Genomic DNA, 25,285 nt, shown 5'->3' on the forward strand with positions numbered 1-25,285 from the left:
GCTTCTTTTGTAACCTTGGACACACCCTGTCTCCTTGGGGGTGACGTGAGGGTGTGGGTCTGTAGGACCCCGAGGAGCCTCGCAGCTCTGACCATCTGAATATGCTTCCGTTTCCAGCCTTCTTAGTCCCACAATTCAATTCAAGGTAAAGGAGGATCTAAAAATCTGGTTTTTCTAGTATAGCCCTGTTTGCACTAAACCAGTGGTTCTCAGACTGGGTAGAGGAGCAAAACCTGGAAGGTAGGAGCATTCCCTTTCTTGCACTGAGATGACTACACCATACCAGTGCTACGTTGAGACAGAAATAATGTAACGTTTCCGAGAAACACGCTCCTGTAACATAAAGAATGTTAGAGGTGCAGCGAAACCTCATTTATTTGCCTACCTCCTCTCTCTGGGACACAGCCAAGAATCTGAAAGGAAAATAAGACCACGCTGAACCACCATGTTGAACTCACTCAGCGCATGCTTTCATACTCACTCCCTGAGGCCCAAGTCACGCAAGGGCCTATTTGCTCTTATTTTATGGCCAATTCCAACAGGCTTGGTTTTCTAGTTTCAAACCTACATGGAACCGGATAGAACAAATGAGAATATGGGGTAGAGTTCTGTACTGACTCCTTCTAGGAGTCAGCGCTGATGACTGGCACTGCCAGGGGAGGGTTTCTTTGGCTTCTGTTATGCAAACTTTTTCCGATTGTTTAAGCAATTCCCATGAAAAGACTAGGACTTGAGCATTTAGCAGTGACAACGTGGCTTGCTTAATCTGAGTACACAGATGCCAGCCAGAGGCACCTGCAGGTAAGACTTGAGATGAGGTGGCAAAAAGTACAGGGATCGGGGGTGGGGGGGTTCGCGGGGGGGGGGGGGGGGGCGGGAAGGGCACCAGGGAAAATGCTCACCATAAAATGGCCAGAGAGGAAAACAGGGCGAAAATCTGCCTTTATCGTAAGATAAAATCACCCTCCACACAGGGTAGTTTCCTTGATACACGGATGTTACTTTCAGGATCAAGAAACACAAAGTTTTATTCTCTGAACTGAAAGAAAATGTCAGGCCCAGGATGACTGAAGGCCAGGGCAGGGGAGTAAAGGCTCTGGAAAGTGGATGGCATGGATTCTGGAGGCTGCCATGGACGATGAGCCTGGCTTCTGGGACATGGGCACCAGTCACAGCTCCTGGGAGCCCACTTTCTCTGGTCAAGCTCAGCCCTCATCCTGTCCTAGAGAATAGCCCCAGGACTCAGTGCAGAGGGTTGCCCCACCCAGAAGAGAGTGTCCCTCTTGCCCGGGGGTCTCGGGCTCACTGGGTCATTTGTGAGGGGATCCTCTCACCCTCCCTGGGCCTGGGATCCGGCCCAGACTGTTTCCTCCTGGCTATTCAGATGGAGCTCCTCATCCCTGGTTATACCTGTTGGTGTCAGCATCATGCCTCCCTGACCCCTGCGTGCTTACCTGGGAACACTGGCTGCAGCCTCTGCCCTGAAGTCCTCTCAAGACTCTCTGTCCAGCTTTGGCCTCTGTACTTGACAAGACTTACATGCTTCTCCGTTATAGGTTTTCCCAGCCTTGACCCTGAATCATGGCAGTGACCCTGTCCACCCCCACCCTCCTAGTTCCATCCTAGGGGCTGGCTGTCCCTCCTGCATTTCATGTGTCCCAGGCCGTAGGGCTTCCAGAATCAAGATCAAAACCGAAGAGAGGGGAGGAGCTAAAAGGACCATGGATTTTAATCGAAGGGGCATACTCCTATCTTCACCTGACCCTCCCAGGAACATTTTATGGGGTAGTGAGCTTTGGCCTCAAAGACTGTAGCCAAATTTCAAAAAGACGTGGGCCATACCTCTGACTGTATCCTGGAGTGAGTGACTCAGGGGCACTGAGTCACTTACTCTGGCCACTTTCTGGTGGGGCTTTTGTAACTCTAGATTTGGGTCCTTCCTCCCTGTCTTGGTGCTGCCTGACGCATAGCCTGTGCTACCACGCATCTGCCCTTCATCCCTCCCTTCCTTCTTCCTCTGTCCCTCCATCTCCCCCTTCATCCCTACTTCCTTTCCTTCTCTTCTCCCCTTCTTTCCTTCCTTTTGACCTGGGCCTCTTCCATGCCCGAACCATCAGGCCCCAGCAAAATCGCCAATCTCTGCACCTCTGTGCCCTGCACGGCCCAGAAAGAGACAGAGAATTGAAAAGAACAGGGGTGCCTTCTAGCCTTCCTCCACTCACCGCTGACATCAGGCAGGTTATCTAAATCTCCTTGGACCTCAGCACTGATATCCGTAAAAGGGATCCCCTCTGATACTCACCTTGGAGCCTCGTTGTAAGGATGGAATTAAATGTAAGGATGGAATTAAAATGACTATAGAGCCTTTGTGTATTGTCTGACTCAGATGCTCAGTCAATGGGAGGTATGACTATAACTACTATTAATACTACTATCACTTTTTTTTCACAAGTATTGACAATAAACCTGGATAATTTCAAGTATACTCACTAAACTATTCCTTTAAAGGAGAAGAGGACAGCAGGGCCAAGCTACTCAGGGTCCAACCCTTTTGTGGAAGACAGAGATGGGGTGGATTGCAGACCACATGACATGACTGCTCTCAAAGGCTGTCTCGAGCCCCAGCTCCATGACCCAGCCCGGCTGGCTTCCGGTACCCACTGTTCCAGTGGCGGCTGTTTGCTCTGGGGCTGGTGACTTCACGTCCCAGGGCCTCCATTTCCTCTCTTGTAAAACAGGAGGTAGAGTGCTGCCCGAATCGCCAGCGCTGCCGAGAAGTAAACAAGATAATACTTGTAAAGCACTTAGCACAGTGCCTGACACCCACCAAGTGCTCGAGAAGGGCTCACGGTGATTGTTTTCAAGGGCGTCCCGTCTTACGCAAGAGATGGCTCTGGAAAAGTTGTGAAACCAAATCCCATTTTCCCACTAACTGACTTTGTCACTTCACAAAGGCTTTATCTTTGCCTCTGATCATTCTTGGAGGGCAGTGATCTGAACACCTCAGCACCAGGTTTCCCAGCTCCTCCCAGCTCCACCAGCTCCCTGTCACGCAGGAAGAAAGAAGAAAACAGGTGCCACAAATAATAACTCTTTACTGGGACTATTTGCTATCTATAGATCTGTTCTAGCAATTGCTTATCATTTATCATTAGAAATCATCTATCAGTTGTCTACCATCTACAATCATCTATCAATTTATCACCTACCTACATATCTATCTACCATCTACCTATCTGAGAAGGACCATCTATAATTATTTCCTCTCTTTTTACCATGGTAAATATACATATATATATATATATATGTATGTGTGTGTGTGTGTGCGTGTGTGTGTGTGTGTGTGTGTGTGTGTGTGTAACTCAGGAACAAAGTTTATATTTCTAGATGACGTTAACTTTTTGTTTTAATTTTGCTTTGAAATTTGGAAGGGGAGTGGAGTTGGTTAGAAACCTTTTTGAAAATCTGATGACCATTCTGGGCTGTCTGTCCTGAAAAAGAGCATACTCAGATACTCTTGTAGTTTTTCTTATGGTCTAGCGGGGGGTTTAAGGATCCTTTGAGACCCACCGAGATATCCTGTTAAGGGCCCTGCCCAGCTTTCCTCTGGAAACAATCCGTGTCCCCATAGCAGCAGGTGTCTGGCCAGGGATGCTCTCAAGTCCCTCAGACTTGAACTCCCTAATTCAGCACGTCAGGCCCCAACCACCTTCTCGCTGTATCTTTCCTCTTGTGGCACCCACTGCTCTGGCCAGTCTGGCTGGCCTTTGTCTCTCCCCTTGGCTGTCACCTCGCCTCTGTCGCACTGCTTTCCCACCCACTTATGTACATCTAATCCGAAGTTCAAGTACGTGACAATTTCCTTTGAACCATCGGAGGAAGGTTCTCGGAAGGTGGGGAGCTTGAGAGAGGAGAGTCCCAGGTTTTAGAGGGAGAAAAACAGTGAAAAGCCCTGAAACGTGAGCTCCTTGGGCAGCTGACATCAGAGCTGGTGGGAAGAGGGGGACAGAGAGGGAACAACGCGCCAGGCTTGATGGCTTCCCTCCTGCCTGGCTGGAGGTAGAGAAAGCCAGCAGCAGCAAAATACCCTGGCTGGTGAATAAGACATCCCTGAGTTCTTGTCCCCAGTTTGGCATTGACTAAGCGTAACTTCAGACAGGCCACAGGTCACTTTGACAAGTCCAGCCTCCGTTCCTTATCTTTAAAGTGAGTTTGTGGAAATACTGACAGCTGCTGTGGTGAAACTGACACTCTTGAACATTGCCAGGTTGGCCTAAATGTGCAATATTTTTTTTGGAAAATCCAACTTAGCACTATATGTTAGGAGCCATGAAAATGTTCATATACTTCCCATCCTTTCTCTGAGAATCTAAGACAATAATCCCAAATATGGGGGATGTTCATTCATAAGAATGTTCATCCTAGTATTACCTATAATATGGAAAAGCTCCGAGTGTTCAAGAGGACGGAGTACTTATGTATGCAATATTGTGTCTGCTCGCTGGTGCTCTATGCATCTATTAAAAATGGTTGATGTAAAGAATCATGCTTAACATGCGATCTCTGCTCTGCACCCCAACCCTCAGCACACACCCAAAGGACCTAAGTGAGTGACAGTGTCTTTGCAGAGCACTGATTCTCAACCCGGGGCCACTCACCGGCAAGGCCAAACCAATCAGTTACCCGTCACCACTGAAATCCATCTTCTGAGTGACAGCACCATGGTCCAACCACCGCAGTCCATACTCCCCTACAGAACACAGTGCAGACTGTTACACCTTTCTATTCTTCAAGGAGGGCTTCCCTGTGGCTCAGCTGGTAAAGAATCCGTCTGCAAGGCAAGAGACCTGGGTTTGATCCCTGCGTTGGGAAGATCCCCTGGAGAAGGGAAAGGCTACTCACTCCAGTATTCTGGCCTGGAGAATTCCATGGAAATGTAAAGTCTTTACCAAGGACTTTATTGGTCCTGGAGCTCACTGCTAGGTGAGCCTGATAACTCTAATGGGCAGATGGCTATTTAAGCTAAGCCTTGAGATACCCCAAACAACATGGACAGCCTCAGACAAGGGTCTGCTCTAATGTTCTCCCTCGTTATCATTAATGAGACTTAACCCTCTGTCTCACTCTGATTTCTCCCACTCTACTCAAAGGCCAAAAATATTCTGAGCTACCTCAAGCAGTTTTTCAGGATTAAAAGTGATTTTTAATGGTGGTCATTGTGACCTGGGTTCAAATCCTGGCTCTGAGCTGCCATTCTCTGAAAGGGGAATAATAACATATAGACTTCATAGAATCGCTGCTGAGGATTAAAAGAAATGATGTCTTAGTGCTTGCCGCTATCATGATTATCATAATTTTCCTGTCCTTGGGGGTTAACAGTGAGTCTTTTCTTTGATGTGGTCCTTGTGGGAGGCCAAGGCCCTTGTTTTGATCTCCATCGTGACCATTCACTTCTGCCTTGTTCTCCCATTCATCCTATAGACCTACCCTTGACCTTAATGAAAACACCAGCTTCAATGAGTGAAGGTCACTGGGCTACCTTCCAGCCTGGTTGGCTTGTCTGACCCTCCAGAAGGATCGTGGGCTGTGCTAGCCATTCTCAGCACCACCCACCCCTGAACCCCCAGCAATGGCATGCTAACCAGCACAAGGGGAGGGGTGAGGCCACCCTCTGCCTGAGTACCCTGGGACCATTTAGGGCAGACACTTTTCTGGAGGGTGTTGGAGCCCTGCTCACAGCTTCATCCGACAGAGAAGGGGCTGGTGTGTAGCCCTTCCCAAGCAGTCACCCAGCCCAGCTGCTGGCCCCTCTACTCACCAATCTCCGTGCACAGTACAATCACACAAGCGTGCCCGCACACATGCAGCCCTGCCTCATCTTCCCCATTCCTGTCACCACTCTTCCTCCTCCTGGTCAAACACCAGCTAAGGGACAAGTGGGCATCCATGCTATGCCCAAGGGTATCAACAGCCTGGTTGGGTTAGGGGGCCTCCCACATTTGCAGGGACCCAGGAAGGATAGGCCAACTTTCGCCTTATTTACCAAAGAAAATTTGAGTTGAGGCCAGAGTTTGCAGCTAGTGTAGCTTGGACCTCAGCTCCCTAGGGCGCCTAGACCCACAGGGTCCTGTCTCATAAGGGTCATTTAATATTAGGTAAGTTAGTTGTTTCTCGAGGTTGAGATTCTTAGTTCCTTTTTTCTCTTCCTTTCCTTCCTCCTTTCCTTGCTTCCTCTCTCTGTCTCCTTCCTTGCCTTCCTTCCTTTCTTGCTTTTTAAGTACTCATATCCCCTTTAAAAAAAAAAAAAAGGACATTGCTAGAAGCACAGAGTTAAGTCCTCTTGTTGCCTTGCAGTTAAGTCTAGGTAACTGTGCTGGGGAGGACAGTGCCGGGAGCACTGGGCAAGGAGTCAGCCGGCTAGGGTTACATGCAGCGTCTTCACCACTGTGCCCAGTATGACCTTGGGCAAGTCACCTCCCCACCCCCAACCCCATTGCCTCACTGTCTGTGGGCGCTATAAATCCTGCTCTCCTGGCCCCTTGGGGGTGGGGATCAAATGAGGTGAGAGGCTGTGGGCGACAAAGAAGGAAAAGACGAGGAACAAAGACTTGGCCTCACCCAGCTGACTTCATGGCAGATGATTATCTGTTCATTGTCTCTCCCCTACTGGAAGATCAGCTCCAAGAGGATGGAGACGTGACATGTGAAGGTGTCGCGAGATGTGTTCACGTTATAGCCACGGCCGAAGCAGTGGGGGCCACGGGAAGGCAGTCAGTACACACCTGGGAAAGGAAGGAGGCGGAGGGATGGAGGAATGGACGCGGGGCGCTGCCTCCCCGGCCGGAAGTGTGGCCCCTTTCCGGCCACTGCCCCCACCGGCCAAGCCCTCCTCCCTGGACGCGCGCCCGGCCTGCTCTGGTGACAGGCCCAGTCACTCAGAGCGCCAGCTGCTCTGCTGAAGCTCGCAGGCCCTCCCCTCCTCCCGAGGGTGCCGCACAATAGTCTTCCGGGAGAGCGAGGCCCCAGCCCTGAGCCCTCGGGCTGAGCTCACCGAGTCTGCCGTGCGCCCAGCCTGGCCGGGTACTTCCCCCTCACTTCTCCGGAGACAACAGTTCCGGCACCTGGGCACCCCGTGCTCAGCCTGAACCTCCTCTCAGAGGCTCCCACCCGAGGCCAGGGCGAGCTCCAGCTGGTCTCCCAGGCCACCTGAGGAGGGGAGGAGGGCTCCCAGTACCCGGCCACCCTCGCTGGGCCTCACCTTCTTCTCCAGTGCCCACTGGACTGGGCAACCAAAGGCCAAGGGCTTCTCCGGCTCACCTCTGTGTGCTTGAAGAAGTCAGGGAGTTAGGTCAAGGTGTCCGGCCAACTGCAGTGGGTTCTGGGTGATGCGTCTGCCGCCCTAAGGCCCAGAAGCAGAAGTGAGTGCAGCTCTGGCCACTGGCAGATTCGAATAAACTTTGTGACTGTAGAAGCTTCACTTAGATTCAGTCGTGGCTCCCTCTCTGTTCTTGATGCTCAACAGCCGATGAATTGTTATCTCATGTTGGTATTCTAATACATGTGAATAAAATCTGATCTGAGGATCAAAGTGATAGGGCTGTGTGATTACAGGGACATCCTTGTGAGCATAGTACAAACCAGGGACTTCAGAGGAGTGAGGACTCTGCTTGTCGTTGACAGGAAGCTGGGCTGTGTTGGAAGCGGCCCCTTTCCACTCCAGCCAGTTGAGTTTTCCTCAAAATTTAATTGAATGTTTAATTAAACATTTGTTGAACACCTCAGAAGTGCAAAGTAGGATGGTAGGTGAAGCCTGTGTTTAGTGAGGCGGTTGTGGGTGGGGGCACGGACTGTCCCCTCCAGCTGGCAGAGTTGGGGCGTGGCCACTGAAGCACCGAAGAGAGGCTGCGGGCCCTGCCCTGTGGCCACCGAGTTGCCTCATGCGGTGGGATTATGGGTCACCTTCTCGCCTCTGTTTTTTCAGCTACATCAATAATCTCTTTAAAATTATATACATAAGTTTTTATAAGAATATTAACCTCACGAGAGTTTTGCGTCTCTGATTTCAAAGAGCTCCATGTGGCCACTCACTTGCTTTTTAATGTAAGCCTCAGTTTCCTCATCTGCAGAGTGGGACTCAGGGTCGCTGTGAAAGCCAAGCGGTGCGATGGGTATAGAAGCCACGGACACCCAAAAGCACCGCACGCACAGGCCTCCTCGGAGGCTGGGCCCTCAGACGTGGCGAGTCGGGGGAGCATGGCTGTTGGCTGGTAATCCCCAGATAAAATCAGCCCCGACGGGGTCTCCTGCTGGTTCACTCACTCTGGACCACACTTGCGTGTGGTTCTGTTTCCACGCTCGTGTGGCAGCCTGTGCAGAGGTGGCAGGGAGTGGGGTGTAGTGGGAGGAATGCTCAGGGATGTGAGCTGATTCGCATCAAGTATCAGCCGGGGGCCAACAGTGGAAGCAAATCCTTCCCGAAGCCCTCTCAGCCAGGGTTCTCTCCTCGTTTGTTTATCGGCACCTACACGTTCATTCTCCGAGGATGAAAGCCAGCCTGGCTGCTGAGTGTCGACCTGCTCAGGCTCCTGGCAGTCATCTCACCCATAGTTTCCCCTGAGTGAAGTCACTCAGTCGAGTCCAGCTCTTTGTGACCTCATGGACTGTAGCCCGCCAGGATCCTCTGTCCGTGGGATTCTCCAGGCAAGAATACTGGAGTGGGTTGCCATTTCTTTCTCCAGGGGATCTTCCCGACCCAGGGATCGAACCCAGGTCTCCCACATTACAGGCAGACGCTTTACCCTCTGAGCCACCTGGGAATCATTCCCCCTTACAGAGGACGAGGATGAGGATGGAGGAAGGCGGGTGGCACCTCCAGGGGCATGCAGCCTGCCAGTGGCCGAGCCAGGACTAGAGCCAGTCCTCCGGTCTCCCGGATCTAGGGTTTTCTCTATAAGCATTTTTTTCCCCAGTGTATTTGTCAGGAGGCTAACCTGTATCAAATATGTTTTTTGTTTATTTGTGTTTTTCAGGTATGTTTTTGTTGTTGTTTAGTTGCTAACTTGTGTCCAACTCTTTGCGACCCCTTGGATGGCAGCCTGCCAGGCTCCTCTGTCCATGGGATTTCCCAGGCAAGAATACTGGAATGGGTTGCCATTTTCTTCTCCAGGGAATCTTTCTGACCCATGGATTGAACCTGAGTCTCCTGCACTGGCAGGTGGATTCTTTACCCTTGAGCCACCAGGGCAGCCCAACTATATACAGTGAAAAAGACATACAGGGTCCCCAGCCCACAAGCAGCCTCTGTTCTAGTGGGAGGGGCACTCAGATATAGTTTAGTATAAAGTGAAGTCGCTCAGTCGTGTCTGATTCTTTGCAACCCCATGGACTGTAGCCCACCAGGCTCCTCCATCCATGGGATTTTCCAGGCAAGAGTACTGGAGTGGGGTGCCATTTCCTTCTCCAGGGAATCTTCCTGACCCAGGGATCGAGCCCGAGTCTCCCGCATTGCGGGCAGATGCTTTACTGTCTGAGCCACCAGTTCAATGTAAACATGAGGTCAAATATAAGTATGCAAGAGCAGAAACAAAGAATGGGGGAGGAGGGGCGGGTTTTCCAATTTATCTGTGGTAGTCAAGGAAGCCTTCTCTGAGGAGGTGACACATCTTCACAACCTGAGGTAGGGGAGGGCAAGGCAGGCCAAGGAAGTTCCCACAACAGGAAGGCAAAAGAACTGGTATGTCTGCCTGTGACTGGAGGATGGGGTGGGAGGCAGGGGTGGGTGTGAAGAGAGAGGCAGGGATTTCTCTGTGCCTGGTGGGCCATGGAGAGCCGTCTGGCCCGCATGTTAAGTGCTCTGCGATGTAACCAGATGCATGTCTGGAGATTACCTGGGCGGCGCTGGGTGGAAGGAGCAGGACAGGAGTTGGGGCAGGGGGGCCAGTGAAGGGTCCTGCCTGCACAAGTTAAGGGGAGAGGGGTGGTGGCTGGGGCCATGGGGGAGGAGGCAGGAAGAAGGCAGATCTGAGATCTGCTGTGGAGATCTGAGTCTTGCACATGGCTGGCTGGCTGGGGCAGAGTTGGGGGGCAGGTGGCAAAAGGAGAGAGAGGCAGCAAGGGTGACTCTGGGTTTCCAGCTTGAGTAACACTCAACCCCAGTGCCATCTGCATCCTCTAGGGAAGACTTGCTCTAGTGCTTCACCAAAGCCTAACCTCCATCTCAGCCTCCTCCTGGCCAATAACAGCCTCTCAGTTCAGTAGGAGGTGGGGAAACTGAGGGACACACACCAGCAAAGCAAACTTCTCCGTAGGGAGCCAGTTGTAGGACAAAAAGCCAGAGGCCAGCCTGGGGTCAGCCTCTAGGCAGCAGAGTCCAAAGACCCAGGTGTTATGTCCAGTGCTTATGATTTATCAAGCCGTGTGACCTCGAACAAGTGATATGGCCTCTCTGAGCCCTTGTTTCCTCATCAGTAAAGGGGAGAGAATGAAAGGACCTACCTCCTGGTGTGGCTGCAAGGATTAAATGAGGGGCTAGATGCTGCCTAGCTGGCAGTGATTAGTGTTCTCAGATGACACAGCATGTCTTTGTGTCCACCTCTCTACACACGTGTATACGGACATTCAGTAAGTGTGCACGCCCAGACAGAAGCTGTCTGCGTGCCTGCGTCACAGCTGAGGACCGGGCGCCACTGAAGTTACAAGTTGACAGTAGCCGATTTGCTGCCTGTGCTTCTGTTTAGCCTTCTGAGCCATTGCTTGGTGGTTGGAGCAGGAGCTTTCATCCGCCCTGGAACAAGAGTGTGTTGTGGGTTTGGAGGCAGATGTGGAAGGCAAGGCGTCTGTAAGCCAGCCTGTTTCCAAGTGCTCTGACCGACCTGACCCAGGAAGGGGGTGGGGCGGGAAGGAGGGGGAGAGGGGGGTGAGTAAGAGGGAGAGGCCAAGAACCACCTCCCCACAGGAGAGGCACAGTAACAGATCTAGAGCCTGGCCTGCCCTGAGCCCCTTCTGTGTGGCTGTGGGAGCCTCTCTCGCCAACCCCCACCCACCCGCCAAGACTCCTTTATGTTCCTGTTCTCAGGAGGCAGCTGGCTTGGGGGCTGAGAACAGGGGAGAGGCGAGGCTGGAGGGGGACTGGGGCAGGGCTCCCCACTTTTTGCCCATAGCCCTTCCAAAAAGGTGGGTCCCAGCCTAGCACGCACACACAGTGATTAACGGGGAGGGTGCAATGACATCCACTGTCCACCAAGGTACCCAGCCAGCGGGCTGGACTGTGGCCAGCTCTCCCCCGGGGCTCTTGGCTGCAATACAGTCAGCCCTGGTACCACCCACTGGCCTACTCAGACACTCCTTCAGGTCCAGGGGCCAGAGCCCTGCTAGGAGGAGCCGCCTAGGGGCAGGCTGGGCTGGGCACGCAACTCTCCGCCACTCCTCCCTGCAGCCTCCTGCCTCCTCCCCTTCTGCCCACATCCAGCTCCAGCTGGGTTTGAAAGAGGTGCTCCAATCCTTGCTCCCTCCAAAGCAGGCTCTGCCCTGTACTCTCTCCTTTTAGCTGGAAACTGTATCCATAAACTGGGTCTCCCTTGTCGGCCTGATGGTTTATCCGCTGGGAGAACCCCATAAACCTGGCCAGCTGCCCTGTCCCCTAGCCCTCACTCCCACCCCTGCTCACAGCAGCACAAACTTCCAGGCCCGAGGGACCACTTCCGGGAGCCCTCTCCCCGCTCCAGGAGTTCTATCGTCATGACTGCAGGACCTGGTTCCTTAATGGATCCCAGAGGGTGCTCTGTGGACCCTGCCCCACGCCAACGAGCCCCGGTGCTTTCTCTCCTTGCAAGACCTTAGGCTCCGAGCGTGGCACTCCACGGCGCCCCACCTCCACCCATGCAGTCAGAACCAAACCTCAACTTGTGGGCACACAGCCAGCACCTCTGGATTGGTCCTGACTCCATCCAGGTCATGCGTTGGCACCTTCACCCACGGGGCCTGGGAGTGGAGTGTGGAGTCGCGCTTGATTGGGTATTTCATTAGCACCTCTGTGGACAAAGGGATTTGACTTTTCATTCTTTGGTCTGGGTGTTCCGGGAGTTTTTGATAAAAAGCTATGGAGTCATCCAGTCTTGGAAACTGTCCACCTGCCCTGATTAAGCACCTTCCCTTCTGACCTCCAGTGCCCGATTCCCTGACTTCACACCCCCTCCTCTTCCCTCCCCTGCCTTCCTCATCCCTCCCTGCTTCCAAACCTGTCTGCTCCCCCACAGGCTGCTATCCATGACCCCCTACCATACAGAGAAAATCTGACAAACTCCTTCCAGCCCTTTGTACAGTTTTAGAACTACACAGAGAGAGACCCTGCCTGCCTTCCTGAAGCAAATTTGCCTGCCTGGAGCAGGCTTTCTGCTGGGTGTGCCCCACGGTGGGATGAATCATTAACACTGGGATTTCAGGCAGGGGGCACCTGCTGGAGGAGGCATTTAAGTCTGAACCATTCTTCCTGGCATGCTGCAGACCCTCTGTCCCATCCTTGGCCTTCATAGCGTGATGGACCTATGGCGTTTACCTTTGGCTTTGGGGTGCTCTTGTGTTGGTGGCAGAGGTGGTGAGGTCCAGGCCTCTCTTTGGTCTCATTTGCTTCCTGCTGATTCTCCATCTCACACACTGAGCTGGTTACTGGGGAAGAAGGATCCCACCCCACCCCCCCGACCCCCTGCTCCTCCCCCACTTCTGAGAACTGCCAGCCTAGGTACCAAGTAGTTCATGAAGGTCCACCCCCCCCCAAATGAAGGACAGTTATTGGGGGAAAAGGGCCGACAGCAGCAGGCGCCTCCTAGCTGGCAGTTTTTGAAAAGGGCGTGGTGTGTGGTTTCAAGGAACAGTTTGGGCAAGGGCGCCCCGCCACACCTCTCTGGGATTGGTGGCTGGCCCACCCCAAATGTGGACTGTTGGGTCTCTGGCTGGCATTTCTGAGTCAGTCTTAGAAAGGAGCAAAGCCAAAGCAAGTCTGGTGATACCGTGTTTGTTGTTGGGGAGGAGTGGCCATAGGCACCCCCACCTCAGGCCTCAGGACTCCCTCTGGGCCAGGTTCCCCTGGGCAACCCAGCGGAGGGTTCTCTGCCTATTTCCTGCTCCTCCCTCTTTGTCACTTGCCACTTGAATGCTTGCTGTGCAGTGTTTTATTTGGTAAGTTACACTCACGACCCTTTAAAGAGAAAACATATAATTCCAGTAGTTTTACTGGGCTCAGGTTTCAGGCAAATGGGAATCAAATTGCCTCTAAAAATAAAAGACATGCAGAATTGGGGGGGGGACAGTGACAATGAAAAGGCGTCCCTGATTTGAGATAAATGGTAAGGCATTTTGTGAAATATTAGAGAAAAAAATAAACAAATGGTGAGACTCAGGAGGAAAGGGGGGGCGGGGGAAACTACCTCCTCCTCCTCCTCCTCCTCCATCACCCTGCTTTCATTTCTGCATTCCCTTTGAGCAAAGGGCTTACTTTGCATATCAGAAAGTGAGGTGTAAAACGCGACTGGTGAAATTGGTCCCAGTCGGCGCTCAACTGTACAGGTGGACGAAAAGGGGCTGCCTGCCAAATACTTCTGGTTGGAGGGAGGGGTGGGAGTGCTCTCTCAAAACCACTCCTGGAATGGCTTAACTCGCCCTGCACGAATCAATGACAACCTCCCGCCGGCTGCGGCAGGCTCCCCTGAGCTGCGCTGCCGCGTGGATTCCCAGCCCGGGACCCTGGCGGCGCTCAGGACACGACCCGGGCACGAGCGGCGTCCCCGGGGCGGCCAGGTGGGTTTGCGGCGGCCTTGGGACCGGACCGGACCGGACCGAAGCGGGCTTGGGTTGGGCTCGGGGCTCTGGGCAGGCGGCCCTGGGTGGGGAAGGGTGGGGACTGGGGTCGGGGGAGGCCCCTAGGGCGCCGGGCGGCTGCGTCCTCTCTTTGGGCGCTGCGGGTGTTCACGCTCCACCGCGGGGACCCCTGGCCCGGGTGGCGGCTGCGACCGGCGCTCGCGCGGGTTGGGTGACGGCGAATGAGAGGAGTTTCAGAGCCGCCCTGGGGCTGGAGCCGAGCGTGCTGGGGCCCCCTCGCTTATGCAGGGGCGCGCGGCGAAACGCAGGAAAGAACCGGGGACTCGGGGTGCAGCAACTCTGTTCTCGTTCCCCGCACCCGCCGCCCTCGCGGCAGGTTCTGGGGTGGCCGAAAGGAGACAGCGGAGTGCGAGCGGCACTCAGGAAGGTAGTGGCCGATGAACAGTTAATTTCAATACCTTGCTCCTCACCCGCATCGGCCACCCCCCCCCCCCCCCAAAAAAAAAAAAAAAAGATTGCCTCCTTCCAGTATCAGACGCAAAACTTGGTTGGGGGTGGGGGTGGTGTGGAAGCCAAGGCAACTCCTGGCAGAAGTTAGGACAGGGCCAGGAATGAAAGGGGGAATTGGCACAAGTCGCTGCGCAAGACGGAGGGAGTCCAGCCGCGGTCCCTGGGCTGAATCGCAAGCAGAACAGGGCCGGTGGGCGTCGGTGGGCGCAGAGCTCAGCCGGGACATCCCGGAGCTCGCTCGGGAGGCAGTCGGACCCCCGTCGCGCCCTCCTGAGCGCCCGGTTCCCTGCAGCGGCCACGGGCTGGCCTGGGAGGGACTCTGGAAAGAGCGCGCACCCCGCTACACAGCCCAGCGCGGTGCAGTTTTCGTGTCTGTAGTGAGGGTTCCGAGGGTCGTCGGGTCTGGTCGTCCTGGTTTCTGGCCTCTGCTGTCCTGGCTGGGGGTCGCTGCCGTCTTTCTTAACCCGGGTACTGGGCTCTCCGGGTACAGGAGGCAGCCCCGTCGCCGCCGTTCATTGGCCAACTGGGGGCGTACCCCTTCCAAAGCCCTCCAAATGCAGAAGTATGAAAATGTAAAGGAAGTGGTTGAAACAATCAGGCAGTTTTTCTCCAGAGTCGTAGAAGATTGTGTGGAAGGGGAGGGAGAGGAAGGGTGAAGGCCCTGCCAGGTTCAAGTTTCAGCTCGGCTCCTTCACCCGGTTTTAAGTCTTGAGGATTAGAACCTCCTCTGGTTAGATCCCCAGGAAGAGAAAGTAGCTGGGTGCCACCCTCTCCCCTTAAGGCCCAACCTGGGCTGAAAGGGAAAAGAAATCTGCCCTCCTAAAAGATGACTGAGTCAGCCTGTGCTCTGTCCTCTGGGCCTGGTGTTTGGAACCGTTTCCTAAGCTCCCCCAAACTACCACCCAAGGACAGCCCCCACGGCTCTCATCACCCCCTTTTCACGGGGAAAGGACTGGGAGCCCCAGGGGCCAGTTGAGTCCAGCGCTCCTTACACAGAACCACTGGACACTAGTGCCACCTAGGCCCGGAGGCCTCCAGTGTGGGTTCCAGAACTTCACAAAACGGATAGACTAGGGTTCCACCAAACACCTTGCAGGACCTGCTGGGAGATGTGGAAAGAACTCCGGCCTGAGCCGCCACCAAGGGTCGTCCAGTACTGATGAATGAAGCTTGCACGGAATAAGCAAAACCTAGGGTGCAAGCAGGGTGACCTGGAGAGACCGCAGGGAGAGCCAGTGTGGGATATGAGAAGAGAGGTCACCAAAGAGAGCCAGAGAGGTCACCAAAGGCTCCAGCTAAGAGGAGGCACTGGGGCAGGACCCCAAGGGAAGGAGACAGAAAGAGCACAGGCCTGGAGGTTGTAGAACCTGAGGCTCATCCTGCCGAGTCAAGACTGGGAGATAAGCCAGAGAGGTTCCCAGCAGGGAGGAGAGGGAGGGGACATTCAGAGACCATCTCCCATGTACCAGGTCCTGTGCTTGGCATATGTCGTCTCCTCTAACCTGCACAACCCATCAGATAGGAAACATTAGCTCCACTTGGCAGATGAGGAAACTGAAGCTCAGAAGGGTTAAGTCAGCCACCCAGCTACCTAATGACAGGGCCAGGAATCCAAGCTACCCCTTCAACCACCCATCTTTTAGAATGTTGAGTTTTAGTTGAGGAGACAGGACTCCACATCACTCTGGTATAATCGTACAAAAGTAGTATGAATGCAATGGCACCCCTACTCCAGTACTCTTGCCTGGAAAAATCCCATGGACAGAGCAGCCTGGTAGGCTGCAGTCGATGGGATCGCGAAAAGTCAGACACGACTGAGCGACTTCACTTTCACTTTTCACTTTCACGCATTGGAGAAGGAAATGGCAACCCACTCCAGTGTTCTTGCCTGGAGAATCCCAGGGACAGCGGAGCCTGGTGGGCTGCCGTCTATGGGGTTCACAGAGTCGGACACGACTGACGTGACTTAGCAGCAGCAGCAGCAGTATGTGTTACATCCATTGTTCACCTTCTTGAACCTGAGTTTCTTTCCATTCAATCAGTCGGTCATTTATTTAGCAACTGTTAGGGAAGCCTGGCGTGCTGCAATCCATGGGGTCACAAAGAGCCAAACACAACTGAGCGACTAAACTGAACTGATATTGTCTACCGTGTGATTCCAAGCACCATGCTAAGTGTTGTGACAGGAATCTAACCTGGTCTCTGGCCTCTATCAATGGGAATAGTATTTGTAATAGTACATCCTTCTGTGATGTGTGCACGGCAGGGTCAGGCGCTTGGAGAGGAGAGCGGGCGGTGAGTACTGAGTGAATGAAGTGAGACGGTATGTGGGGAGGTGCTCCAGAAGCATGGCCACGAAGAAGGAGAAGCAGCAGGAGGCCTGGGGGAAGGAGAGGGGTGGGCGGCTGGAATGATGAGTGTCCCCAGGCGTCAGTCATGAGGACTGGTCTTTGGCTCCAAGAGACGTCATAGCGTGCACAGAGTGCCCATGAAGCTGATTGAGACCCTGCCGTTCAGGTTATTGGTTTATCATCATGGCTTCTGTGATGAGACTTTAGTTTTGGCGCATCCCAGCTGGAGATGACAAGAGCCCCATGCAGCCCCCAGGAGGACTGGCACCTCTGTGGGTCCGTGCCAGCCAGGCAGAGAGCCACCCCAGGGCATCATCCTGCCACCCTCAACCTCGTTCCTCAGTGGCTGGGATGGCACTTGCCATCCTCTCAGAGCCCGCATCCTACCACTGGGGAAGCTTGTCCATGTTCACAGCACTTGGTAGCGAAACCAACACTAGAACCCAGGTCTCTGGACTGTGCAGAGCTCTCAGAGCGGCTCACACCCGCCTGCCAGGGTGTTCCAGGACTCACCTGCAAAGCTCATGATCTCTCCGCTATATCTCCACTTGCACTGCTCTTTCCCCATGCTGCTGTCCTCCGTTTCCGCTGACCTGACATATCTGCCCTAAAAAAATGGTTGTCAGATGAAGCTTTGAGAGACAGAACAGCCATAAATATTCCAGGACATTTGGCCTGTTAACTTCTCCTCCCGTCTTGAATGGTGTAATCGGTGTAAGAGAACCACCTCGAGAATTAACTCTCACTTTTGTGAGGAAGGTGAACTGATAAAGCTTGTCTCGAAGCTAAGTCACTCTGAGGGATGCTCTGGGGCCTTCCTTCTTCAGAACAGATACCCACTCTTCCGGGGAGGATGGTTTTCCTCTTCCTTTTTTTTAAAAAAAGAAAATCTCTTGGGTGTGAGGTCACAAGATCATATTATGCTCGTTTTAATGTCGGGGCGCCAGAATAAAGGCATTTTTCTCCCAATATTGAGATGATCAGCCCGGTCAGAGCGGCGAGTCCCTGCCTGGCTATCCCGTGTTTACCACGATTGCACAGGTGGGTAATTGCCTGGGGATGTCTGTTTGCTCAGCGCTTGCTCAGCCGTGCAGCCCTACAGGTTGGGCCAGGGAGAGAGCTGTTCAGTTTATTTTCCTTTGGCTGGGAACTGTGGAGATGAATAGAGGGAGGGGAATCTAGGGTTGAGAGATTGTTGCCAAGAGCAATTTGGAGTCTCCTTCATATTAGTCAGAGATTGTGTTTTTTCCCTTCTGAAGCTGCTCGCTTCATAGTAACTTCCACGAAGGACGTTTTTCCATCTTTGCGCGCGTGTTCTTGTTAGTTTTTGTTTGGATTTTTAAGTTGTTGGACTTCTCATGACTCAGCAAAAAAAAAAAATTGATGATAATAACTTGGAAAGTGGAGTTTTGACACGAGCCATTTGTATTATACATTGTGTATGTCGTTGCTTAATGCATTTGAATATTGAGAGACCCTGAGATACCACCGTGGAGTGGGATGAGTAATTTCTTTGAAGGGAGGGTTTATTTTCAGTGGATGACTTTCAGAGTTGCAGAGTAATTTAATTTTTCCTCTATCCATTTTGAGCCCATGTTTAGAAAAAGCAGAGCATGTGCTCTCCTGTCTCACTCCCTTCTGTTCCCTTTGGGAGGCCCCCTCCTCCGGGGCCTTTGCTTGGAAGGGGACCAGCCAGAGTGGGCCTCCTTCCCTCTCCTTGTCCCCCAGCTCCCCTCCACCTGCAGGGCCAGTGAGCCAGAAAGAAGGAAGCTTCCCTCGGGGTAAGAGTTCTTTCCCAAGGGTGGCCTGGCTCGGGTCACATGAGGTGCAGGATGGGAAAGTTGGCACAACAGACGTCTGCCCTTCCTAGGCCAGAACTCTGGGGTGGGATGTTCTTCATCACTCAAAAAGTGAGTTTATCCTCCAAACAAATTGTGTAGAGCAACACCGAGACACCACACTGGAAAAAATTGCCTAATAATAGAGTATATGGTCAGTGTCGGCGTTTTCAAATGAGATACAAAGCAGAAGCAAATGTATATGTGACCTTCCCAAATAATGTCATGGAACTGAGCTTGGCCTTCGGGAGAATTCTGCCTCGCCTGCACACACACATGTGCACACATGTACACTCGCAGCTCTTGCTTTTTCGGCTGTGGATTCTCGCTGACAGTTCTGTTGTTCCTGGAGTTAATGATTTTGTGAAGCTACTGGTAAAAGCAAGAGGGGACAGTGACCCCAATTCCTGTTGATACCTGCCCTCTTTTAAGCCCTAGGGAAGTCTAGCAGAGGATGCCTCTAGTCAGCAAAAGCTAAACAACAGGGACTTTTCTAAGGTTTGTTTTCCTGTTTCGTAGCAACTTTATTGAGATGTAACTCACATACCATACAGGTCACCCATTTAGAATGTACGAGTTAATGGTTTTTTAGTATATTTACAAAGTTGTGCTACCCTCACCACCGTCAATTTTAGAATAGTTTCATCACAACCGAAAAGAATCCCATAACCAGTCAGAGTCACTCTCCATTTCACCCCGACTCCCCACCTCTAGGTCAGCAATCACCTGCTCTCTGTCTCTAAATATATTTGCCTGTTCTGGACATTTCATATCAGTGGAATCATAGAATGCATGGCCTTTTGTGACTGACATCTTTCACTTCACATAGTGTTTTAAGGTTCAACCGTACTGTAACATGCATCACTATTTTATTTCCTTTTATTTCTGAGTAATGTTCCTTGTATGGATATATCACATTTTTTAAATTCAGTCATCCCTTGATGGATAGCTGGGTTGTTTCCATGTTTGGCTCTTGTTAGTAATACTGTGAACATTTGAGTGCAAGCTTGTGTGTGGCCATAGGTTAGCATTTTCTCTTGGATATATACCTGGGAGTGAAATTCCTGGGTCAGATGGTAACTCTTTTGGGAAAACACCAGACTGTTTTTCACAGTGGCTGTACCATTTTACATTCCCATCGGCAGTGTGTAAGGATTCCAGGCTCTTGATGTCTTTGACAGCATTAATTGATAGTATCTGCTTTTTAAATTGTAGCCACCCTGTTTTCTAGGGGCTTATGTGTTCAAGGAGGCAGCAGCCAGGAAATATTCTGGAATCCGTGGTCATGTTTGCTTGCCATACCTATAGTGAGATCCGTTCATCTCAGCTTCTTGACCGTCCTTCCCAGCCTGGTGTTTCCCCTGCACGTCGCAGACTCTCACCAGGTTTTCACTCTCACTTTCTATGGGACAGTGAAGGGTCCCGTGGGAGACGCAGGGGTTGTTTCCCCAAGGAATGCTCCAGAGAGGCGGCAGTGGGGCCCACTCCCTCAGCTCCACTTTATCCAGATGCAGCTGCTGATGGAAAGGTAGGCCCAGGAAAAGGAAGAAATTGGCCTGAACAGCAGTGAGTTTGACATCCGTTGGACAAGCTGTCCGATGTGCAGGGCTTTGGTGGAGGCTCAACTAAGATCCTGACCTTTTTATTGCATTAAATGACCCCTTTGGGACCACAGATAAAACTGTTAGAGAGCTAACATCTTAACCAGGTGGCAACTCAAGGCCTCTTCATCCCGTTTTTGTTTGGGCCCCAGCTGCCAGCAGGATCCATTGATTCATCCAAAACCGCTTGGTGTGGCTGAGCACTCTATTTATCACTGGTATTTCAGCTCCATGATGAAATAGTCTTTTCCCCCATTGTCATACCTATGGAACTGACTGCAGTCACACTCTTGACAGAGATAAATGTGAGCCAAGTGGTACAGTGGGGCTCACCTAGTGTGAAAGACTGCCAAAGATTACCAAAAAAACTACCCTTTTACCAGAACATGCTAGAGTCGCTGCCAGCATCATCAAGTTCAATATAAGCAAAACCCAGCACCAGAAATTAATTCCATAACTTCTTGGAAATCATTGTCAGGCAGCTGGGATCAGATCTTGCTACGAATTTACTCTTCACCTGCAAATGAGTGCTTAATCCAGCAGTGCCTAAACCTGATGCCTGTCACCTTGTGAACCTTTTAGATTATACGAGCCAGGACCCCACCCAAGAGGTACTAAAGTAGATGTTCAGCGGAGGGGACCAGGTACTTGGAGGTGGTTGTGATGGAGCCTGAGAACACAAGTTGACCTCTCTGGGCCTCAGTTTCCCTGCTTGAAACAAGGAGTTGGATTAGACAGGTATCTCCAAGGGGATTCATAGAGCTGATTCAAGCAGAACAGTTCAGGGCGTGTCTGTTTTTGCATGACATTTTATTTGTACAAGGGGGTTTCTGCTGCTGAAAAAAAAAAAAAAAAAACTGCAGAGAGCCCTTGAGTGGCTGGTTTCTGAAGTTCAGTTATGACAATTCTGAGTGTTCTCTGTACTCGCATTCTCTGAGAATTATCACAACTTTTTGGAGGAAGATTTAGCTGCAAGTGGCAGTTACTTAATAAGGGAGTCGTGCTCTTCGAGGGCCCACACTGCCTGGCTGGCTGTGTGCACAACAGTGATGGCGTGGAATTTGACTTGGCAGCCCTTTCTTCTCCCAGCCCCCTTGGTGGCCTCCCTACCCACCTCCCTTGAAGCCCCCAGAGCTTTCCTCCCCTTCTTATACCGCTGTTTCTAATAGTGGCCCAGAGTATCAGTCATTTTTCCTTCATTCATCCATTTAGCTGTTTCCCACACACCTCCTATAGATGACAAGTTGCCTAACACTCTGTTTCTATCCTCGAGTAAAGCACCAGCACGTTTTAACCAGAGAGGCAGCCTCAGGCTAGCCCCTAGAGGTGCCATTTCAGGGCTCCTTGATTTGGATGGAGGGCTTTAGAGAGGCCTGGATTCATGACACATGAGGAGGGCAGCCTCACTTCTCACCCTGTTTTCAAGCTCTGCTCCCCCACCCTCCCCCACTGGGGCTCCACCCTCAGCAGGCGGCTCAGAAAAGTGCTTCTGTCACCCCTGGTCTCAGCCAGAGACGTGCCCTCCTCCTCAACATCCACCCGCTCCGGAGAGGCGGCGGAGGAGGGGAAGGGAGGGCTGGTTTATTTGGAGATCCAGCCCTTGGCACCCACCCCAACACCCCTGACTGGACAACTCACAGACAGCTGTGCCCAAGGGACTGAAGTAATCAGTGTTTATTAAAGCTGTTGGAGGGTGGGGGAGCAGGGCGGAGCAGGGGAGACAGTCACGGATCTGCCTCCTGAGCAGAAAGGCCAGGTGAGGCCCGGAGTCCGCGCTGGCCCAGCCTTCCTGGTGAAGACACACGCGCGCTGGGTGACATGAGAGCCACTGGTCTGGAATGGCTTGAGAGAATTATTCCCGCCCCCCAATGAAGGAAGAACCTTGAAGGTTCATTTGAATGAGGATGAATGTCTCCCTGGCCTGGACCTGCAGAGAAGGAGAAATTCTAGAAGGGTAGCTTTCAATATGAGGAAACAGGCTTGATCCACCTTCCGCTGCTCTGTTCTCAGCCTAGCTAGAAGGGAATATGTTTGAGGCAGTTTCTGGGCATTGCTGTATCTTCTTTTGGATTGTGTTTTGGGGGGCCATGTTGGGTCTGTGTGTATCTTTGGTGAACATCCCACTCTAAGAGTATGGACTGCCTACGCTTTGGGGTTCTCACCAGGTGACAGAAACACTGGGAAGCCATGAAGACCCCCTGAGTATGTGTTCAGCCCCTAGTATTTCATCACTCCCTTTTAGCGATACTTGTGCAGGGCTGCAAAGCTTCTTTTCCTGGTCCTGACGTGCTCTTCCTCCACTGTTCAAATTCCTCCCCCTGCATGGAGCCTGTCCATTCAGAAGTCACTCTGTGCTCTGGAATCACCCCACCCGCCCAGCCTCCTGGCACCCCCTCAGGACTTCCACTCCGTCCTCTCTTCCCGATGATCTGACCCGGTTGTTAGGAGAAAGTCAATCTTTGACACTAATTCACACCAAGGTATACAAGGTGATGGCTACTGTGTTACCATGGCTTCGTGGGCTGTCTGTCTTAGAAAGAGGACACTTCTTAGAAAGAGCACATTTCTCCCGGTGTGGGGTGGGGGAGGCTTCAGGTGTGAGGATAAAGCACAGTACCTCTGAGCAGAGTGTGGGAATGGGGACCTCATAGGACTACCTTGATCAAGCGACATCATACCTGCTTGTGCAGCCTGGGCACAGACTTGGCCCCAGGGTGGTGAGGGTTTGGCGTGAGAATGACCAGAATTAGGGCATCCTGGGGAGGGCTGGCAGTTGGAGTGCAGGGCAGGGAGAACCAGGGACTTCTGAAAGGACAGGCTGGACTAAACAAGACCACAGGTCAATGTTTGGGCAGGGGGAACAATTTCCTCCTGACCAGTGGCTTTCTTCAAGGTGACGCTGGAGCCCAGGAAGGTTGGGGAACAAATGGAGTGAAGCCAAGGATGGAGCATAGGGGCTGCCCCAGGGGACGGGGTCCTGGGCGGTGGGCCCCTGGCTGGCCTGGTGCACACCCAGCTGTGGGGCCTCTGCCTTCTCCTCCCTGCCTTCTCTCTGGGGCTCCCCTCTGAGAGGCGCTTCCCTACCCGTTCCCTCCCGCCGCCTCCCTCCCGTGGTGCACCCTCTGAGTGAACCTGGCCTCAAGCTCTTGGAAGCCTTTCCAATAACGTGGTGGTGAACTCTTTGCAGACCAGGCAGAGGAGAGGGGCTGAGCGTCAGCCAACCCTGGGCCCACGCTGGGATGAAAGGCCAGGCCCAGTGAGCCTCCTCTCGGGGGAGCCGGGAGAGGACGGATGGAGCCTTGAGCGCAGCCAGTGAGGCCATGGCAAGTGATGCCTCATCAATGCAGAGAGAGGTGGCAGGCCTGCCATGTGCCAGGCCCTGTGCTGGCCCCAAAGAGGACACAGATGCAGCTCTCTGACCCCTGCCCTCCCAAGATTGTCATCTGTTTACCCGGTTAAGACTAAAACTTGACAATGAAACAAGTCTATAAAAGTCAGAGTCTCTGCTGATTGGTCTGGGGAGATGGTCTGTTCAGAGTCAGAGCAAGAGATAAGGGGCAGAGGGCTCAGGGGAGGCTTCTTGGGGCGGCTCTGAGCCTGGAGTGAAGGTGGAGCCCCATGGCACAGCCTCCCAGGCTCTGCAGCTGGGGAGGGCCTGGCTCAAGTCCTGGCTCTCATTCACAGGCTCTATGGCATTGGATGAGTCACATAACGTCTCTACGCTGTGGTTGCCCCGTTTGTAAGATGGGGATGGAAACTCACAGGGTTACTGTGAGGACGGAATGAGAGCACCCCTCAGTGCCTGCCCCTTTAGGTGCTGGCCTTCACCGGCTGGACAGGACAGACTCTGATGCCATGCCAAGACTCTTCCCAGCACGCGTCCCAGGTGACATGAAGCCAGACAGGGGCATCCCTTTGGCCAAGATCTACTGTGGGGCTGGAACTGTCTGAAATTTCAACAATAAACTGAGGAGCCCCCTGTGGAAAGCAGTGGAGGGTTAGTCCACAGTCGGTTCTGGTGGCTTGGATAAAAATCCACTGATCACGCCGGGCAGGGCTCTGATGGGGGACAGAGGGGGCCGTCTTCAAGTCCCTGGTGGGGTGGGTAGATTAAAGATAGTTATGTTGGTATATTTATTAAGACCCATCTATGACAAAATCCTGGCCTGCTCTTAGACTAAGTCAGTTTACTAATGAAAGTGAAGAATTACAATTGAATGTGTTATTCACCATCATTATTACCAGGTATAAAATCCAGAGCAAGTAATAATAGGGGAGGGTCAACATGAGAAGCAATAAAGGAAATAGAAGACATCAGTGTATAAAGTTTTTAAATGCCATCCTTTGAAGAGGTCAAATGTTACTAAAGTGGTGCTCTCACCAAAGAACGGCCCGTCCACACGTGCACAGCTCCCCAGAATACCCGCTGCTCCAGCCGTGGCCCTGAGCTGGCGCACCAGGCCCAGCTCTCAGCAGGCCCTGCTGGAATCGCTTGCCCAACACACACTAGGGGACGGGTTTGCCACGTTACACATTCTTAGAAGGCACCACCACGATAGAGGGACATCTGCAGGGGACATGGCCTCGATCTCTGGATCAGGAAGATCCCTGCAGCAGCAAATAGCAACCCACTCCAGGAGTCTTGCCTGGAAAACGCCATGGACAGAGGAGCCTGGCGGGCTATAGTCCATGGGGTCGTAAAGAGCTGGACATGACTGAGCACTCACAGGCTACCCCCAAGGCCACACTCTTCCCATAGTGCTTGACGGCTCCTCACAGTCCTTGGGTCATTATGGCCAGCACCCTCCATCTCGCCTCCCCAGCCTTCTGTGATCTGAGTCCCAGGATGGAAAAATCAAGAAACAAGTTGCTTTGAGTGGTGATGTCCCCAGCACAGAGGTCTGTCCATACTCGTATGACCAAGGGGGCTTCCCAGCAAGGTGACTGGTGGTCAGTGACTCAGCGATGTCTGCAAGGTAGACAAGAGAAAACATGCCGTTCAGGGCTGGGCAACCTTGCTCCCTGGGACACTGTCTCATCCAGAGTCCCATTCAGGAGTGAGATCTCTTCCATGGCTTCCACAGCAGGAGGCACCAGTGGGGTGAGACTCACTTAGACCTGAGGTCCAGTCTCAGCTCACCCACTCTCCAGCCAGGTCACTGTGGACTTCATG

The 25,285-nt window shown here is 52.7% G+C and overlaps 1 protein-coding gene across 2 annotated transcripts in view; it reads left to right on the forward strand.

The window, feature by feature from the left end:
* Window positions 1-25,285, forward strand: part of ZBTB7C (zinc finger and BTB domain containing 7C) — a 304,241-nt gene that overhangs the window by 181,349 nt on the left and 97,607 nt on the right. The window contains exon 1 of one of the 2 annotated variants that reach the window (XM_040264526.1): window positions 10,975-13,791. The exons of the other annotated variant lie outside the window; for it this stretch is intronic. Coding sequence (XP_040120460.1) covers window positions 13,667-13,791 — 125 coding nt within the window. The 5' untranslated portion in view covers window positions 10,975-13,666. Of the gene's footprint in view, window positions 1-10,974; window positions 13,792-25,285 lie in introns of those variants that run through there. 2 annotated transcript variants of the gene reach the window in all.

The sequence above is a fragment of the Oryx dammah genome, unplaced genomic scaffold (assembly GCF_014754425.2).
Source record: "Oryx dammah isolate SB20612 unplaced genomic scaffold, SCBI_Odam_1.1 HiC_scaffold_22, whole genome shotgun sequence".
In the NCBI taxonomy this organism is placed as follows: domain Eukaryota; kingdom Metazoa; phylum Chordata; class Mammalia; order Artiodactyla; family Bovidae; genus Oryx; species Oryx dammah.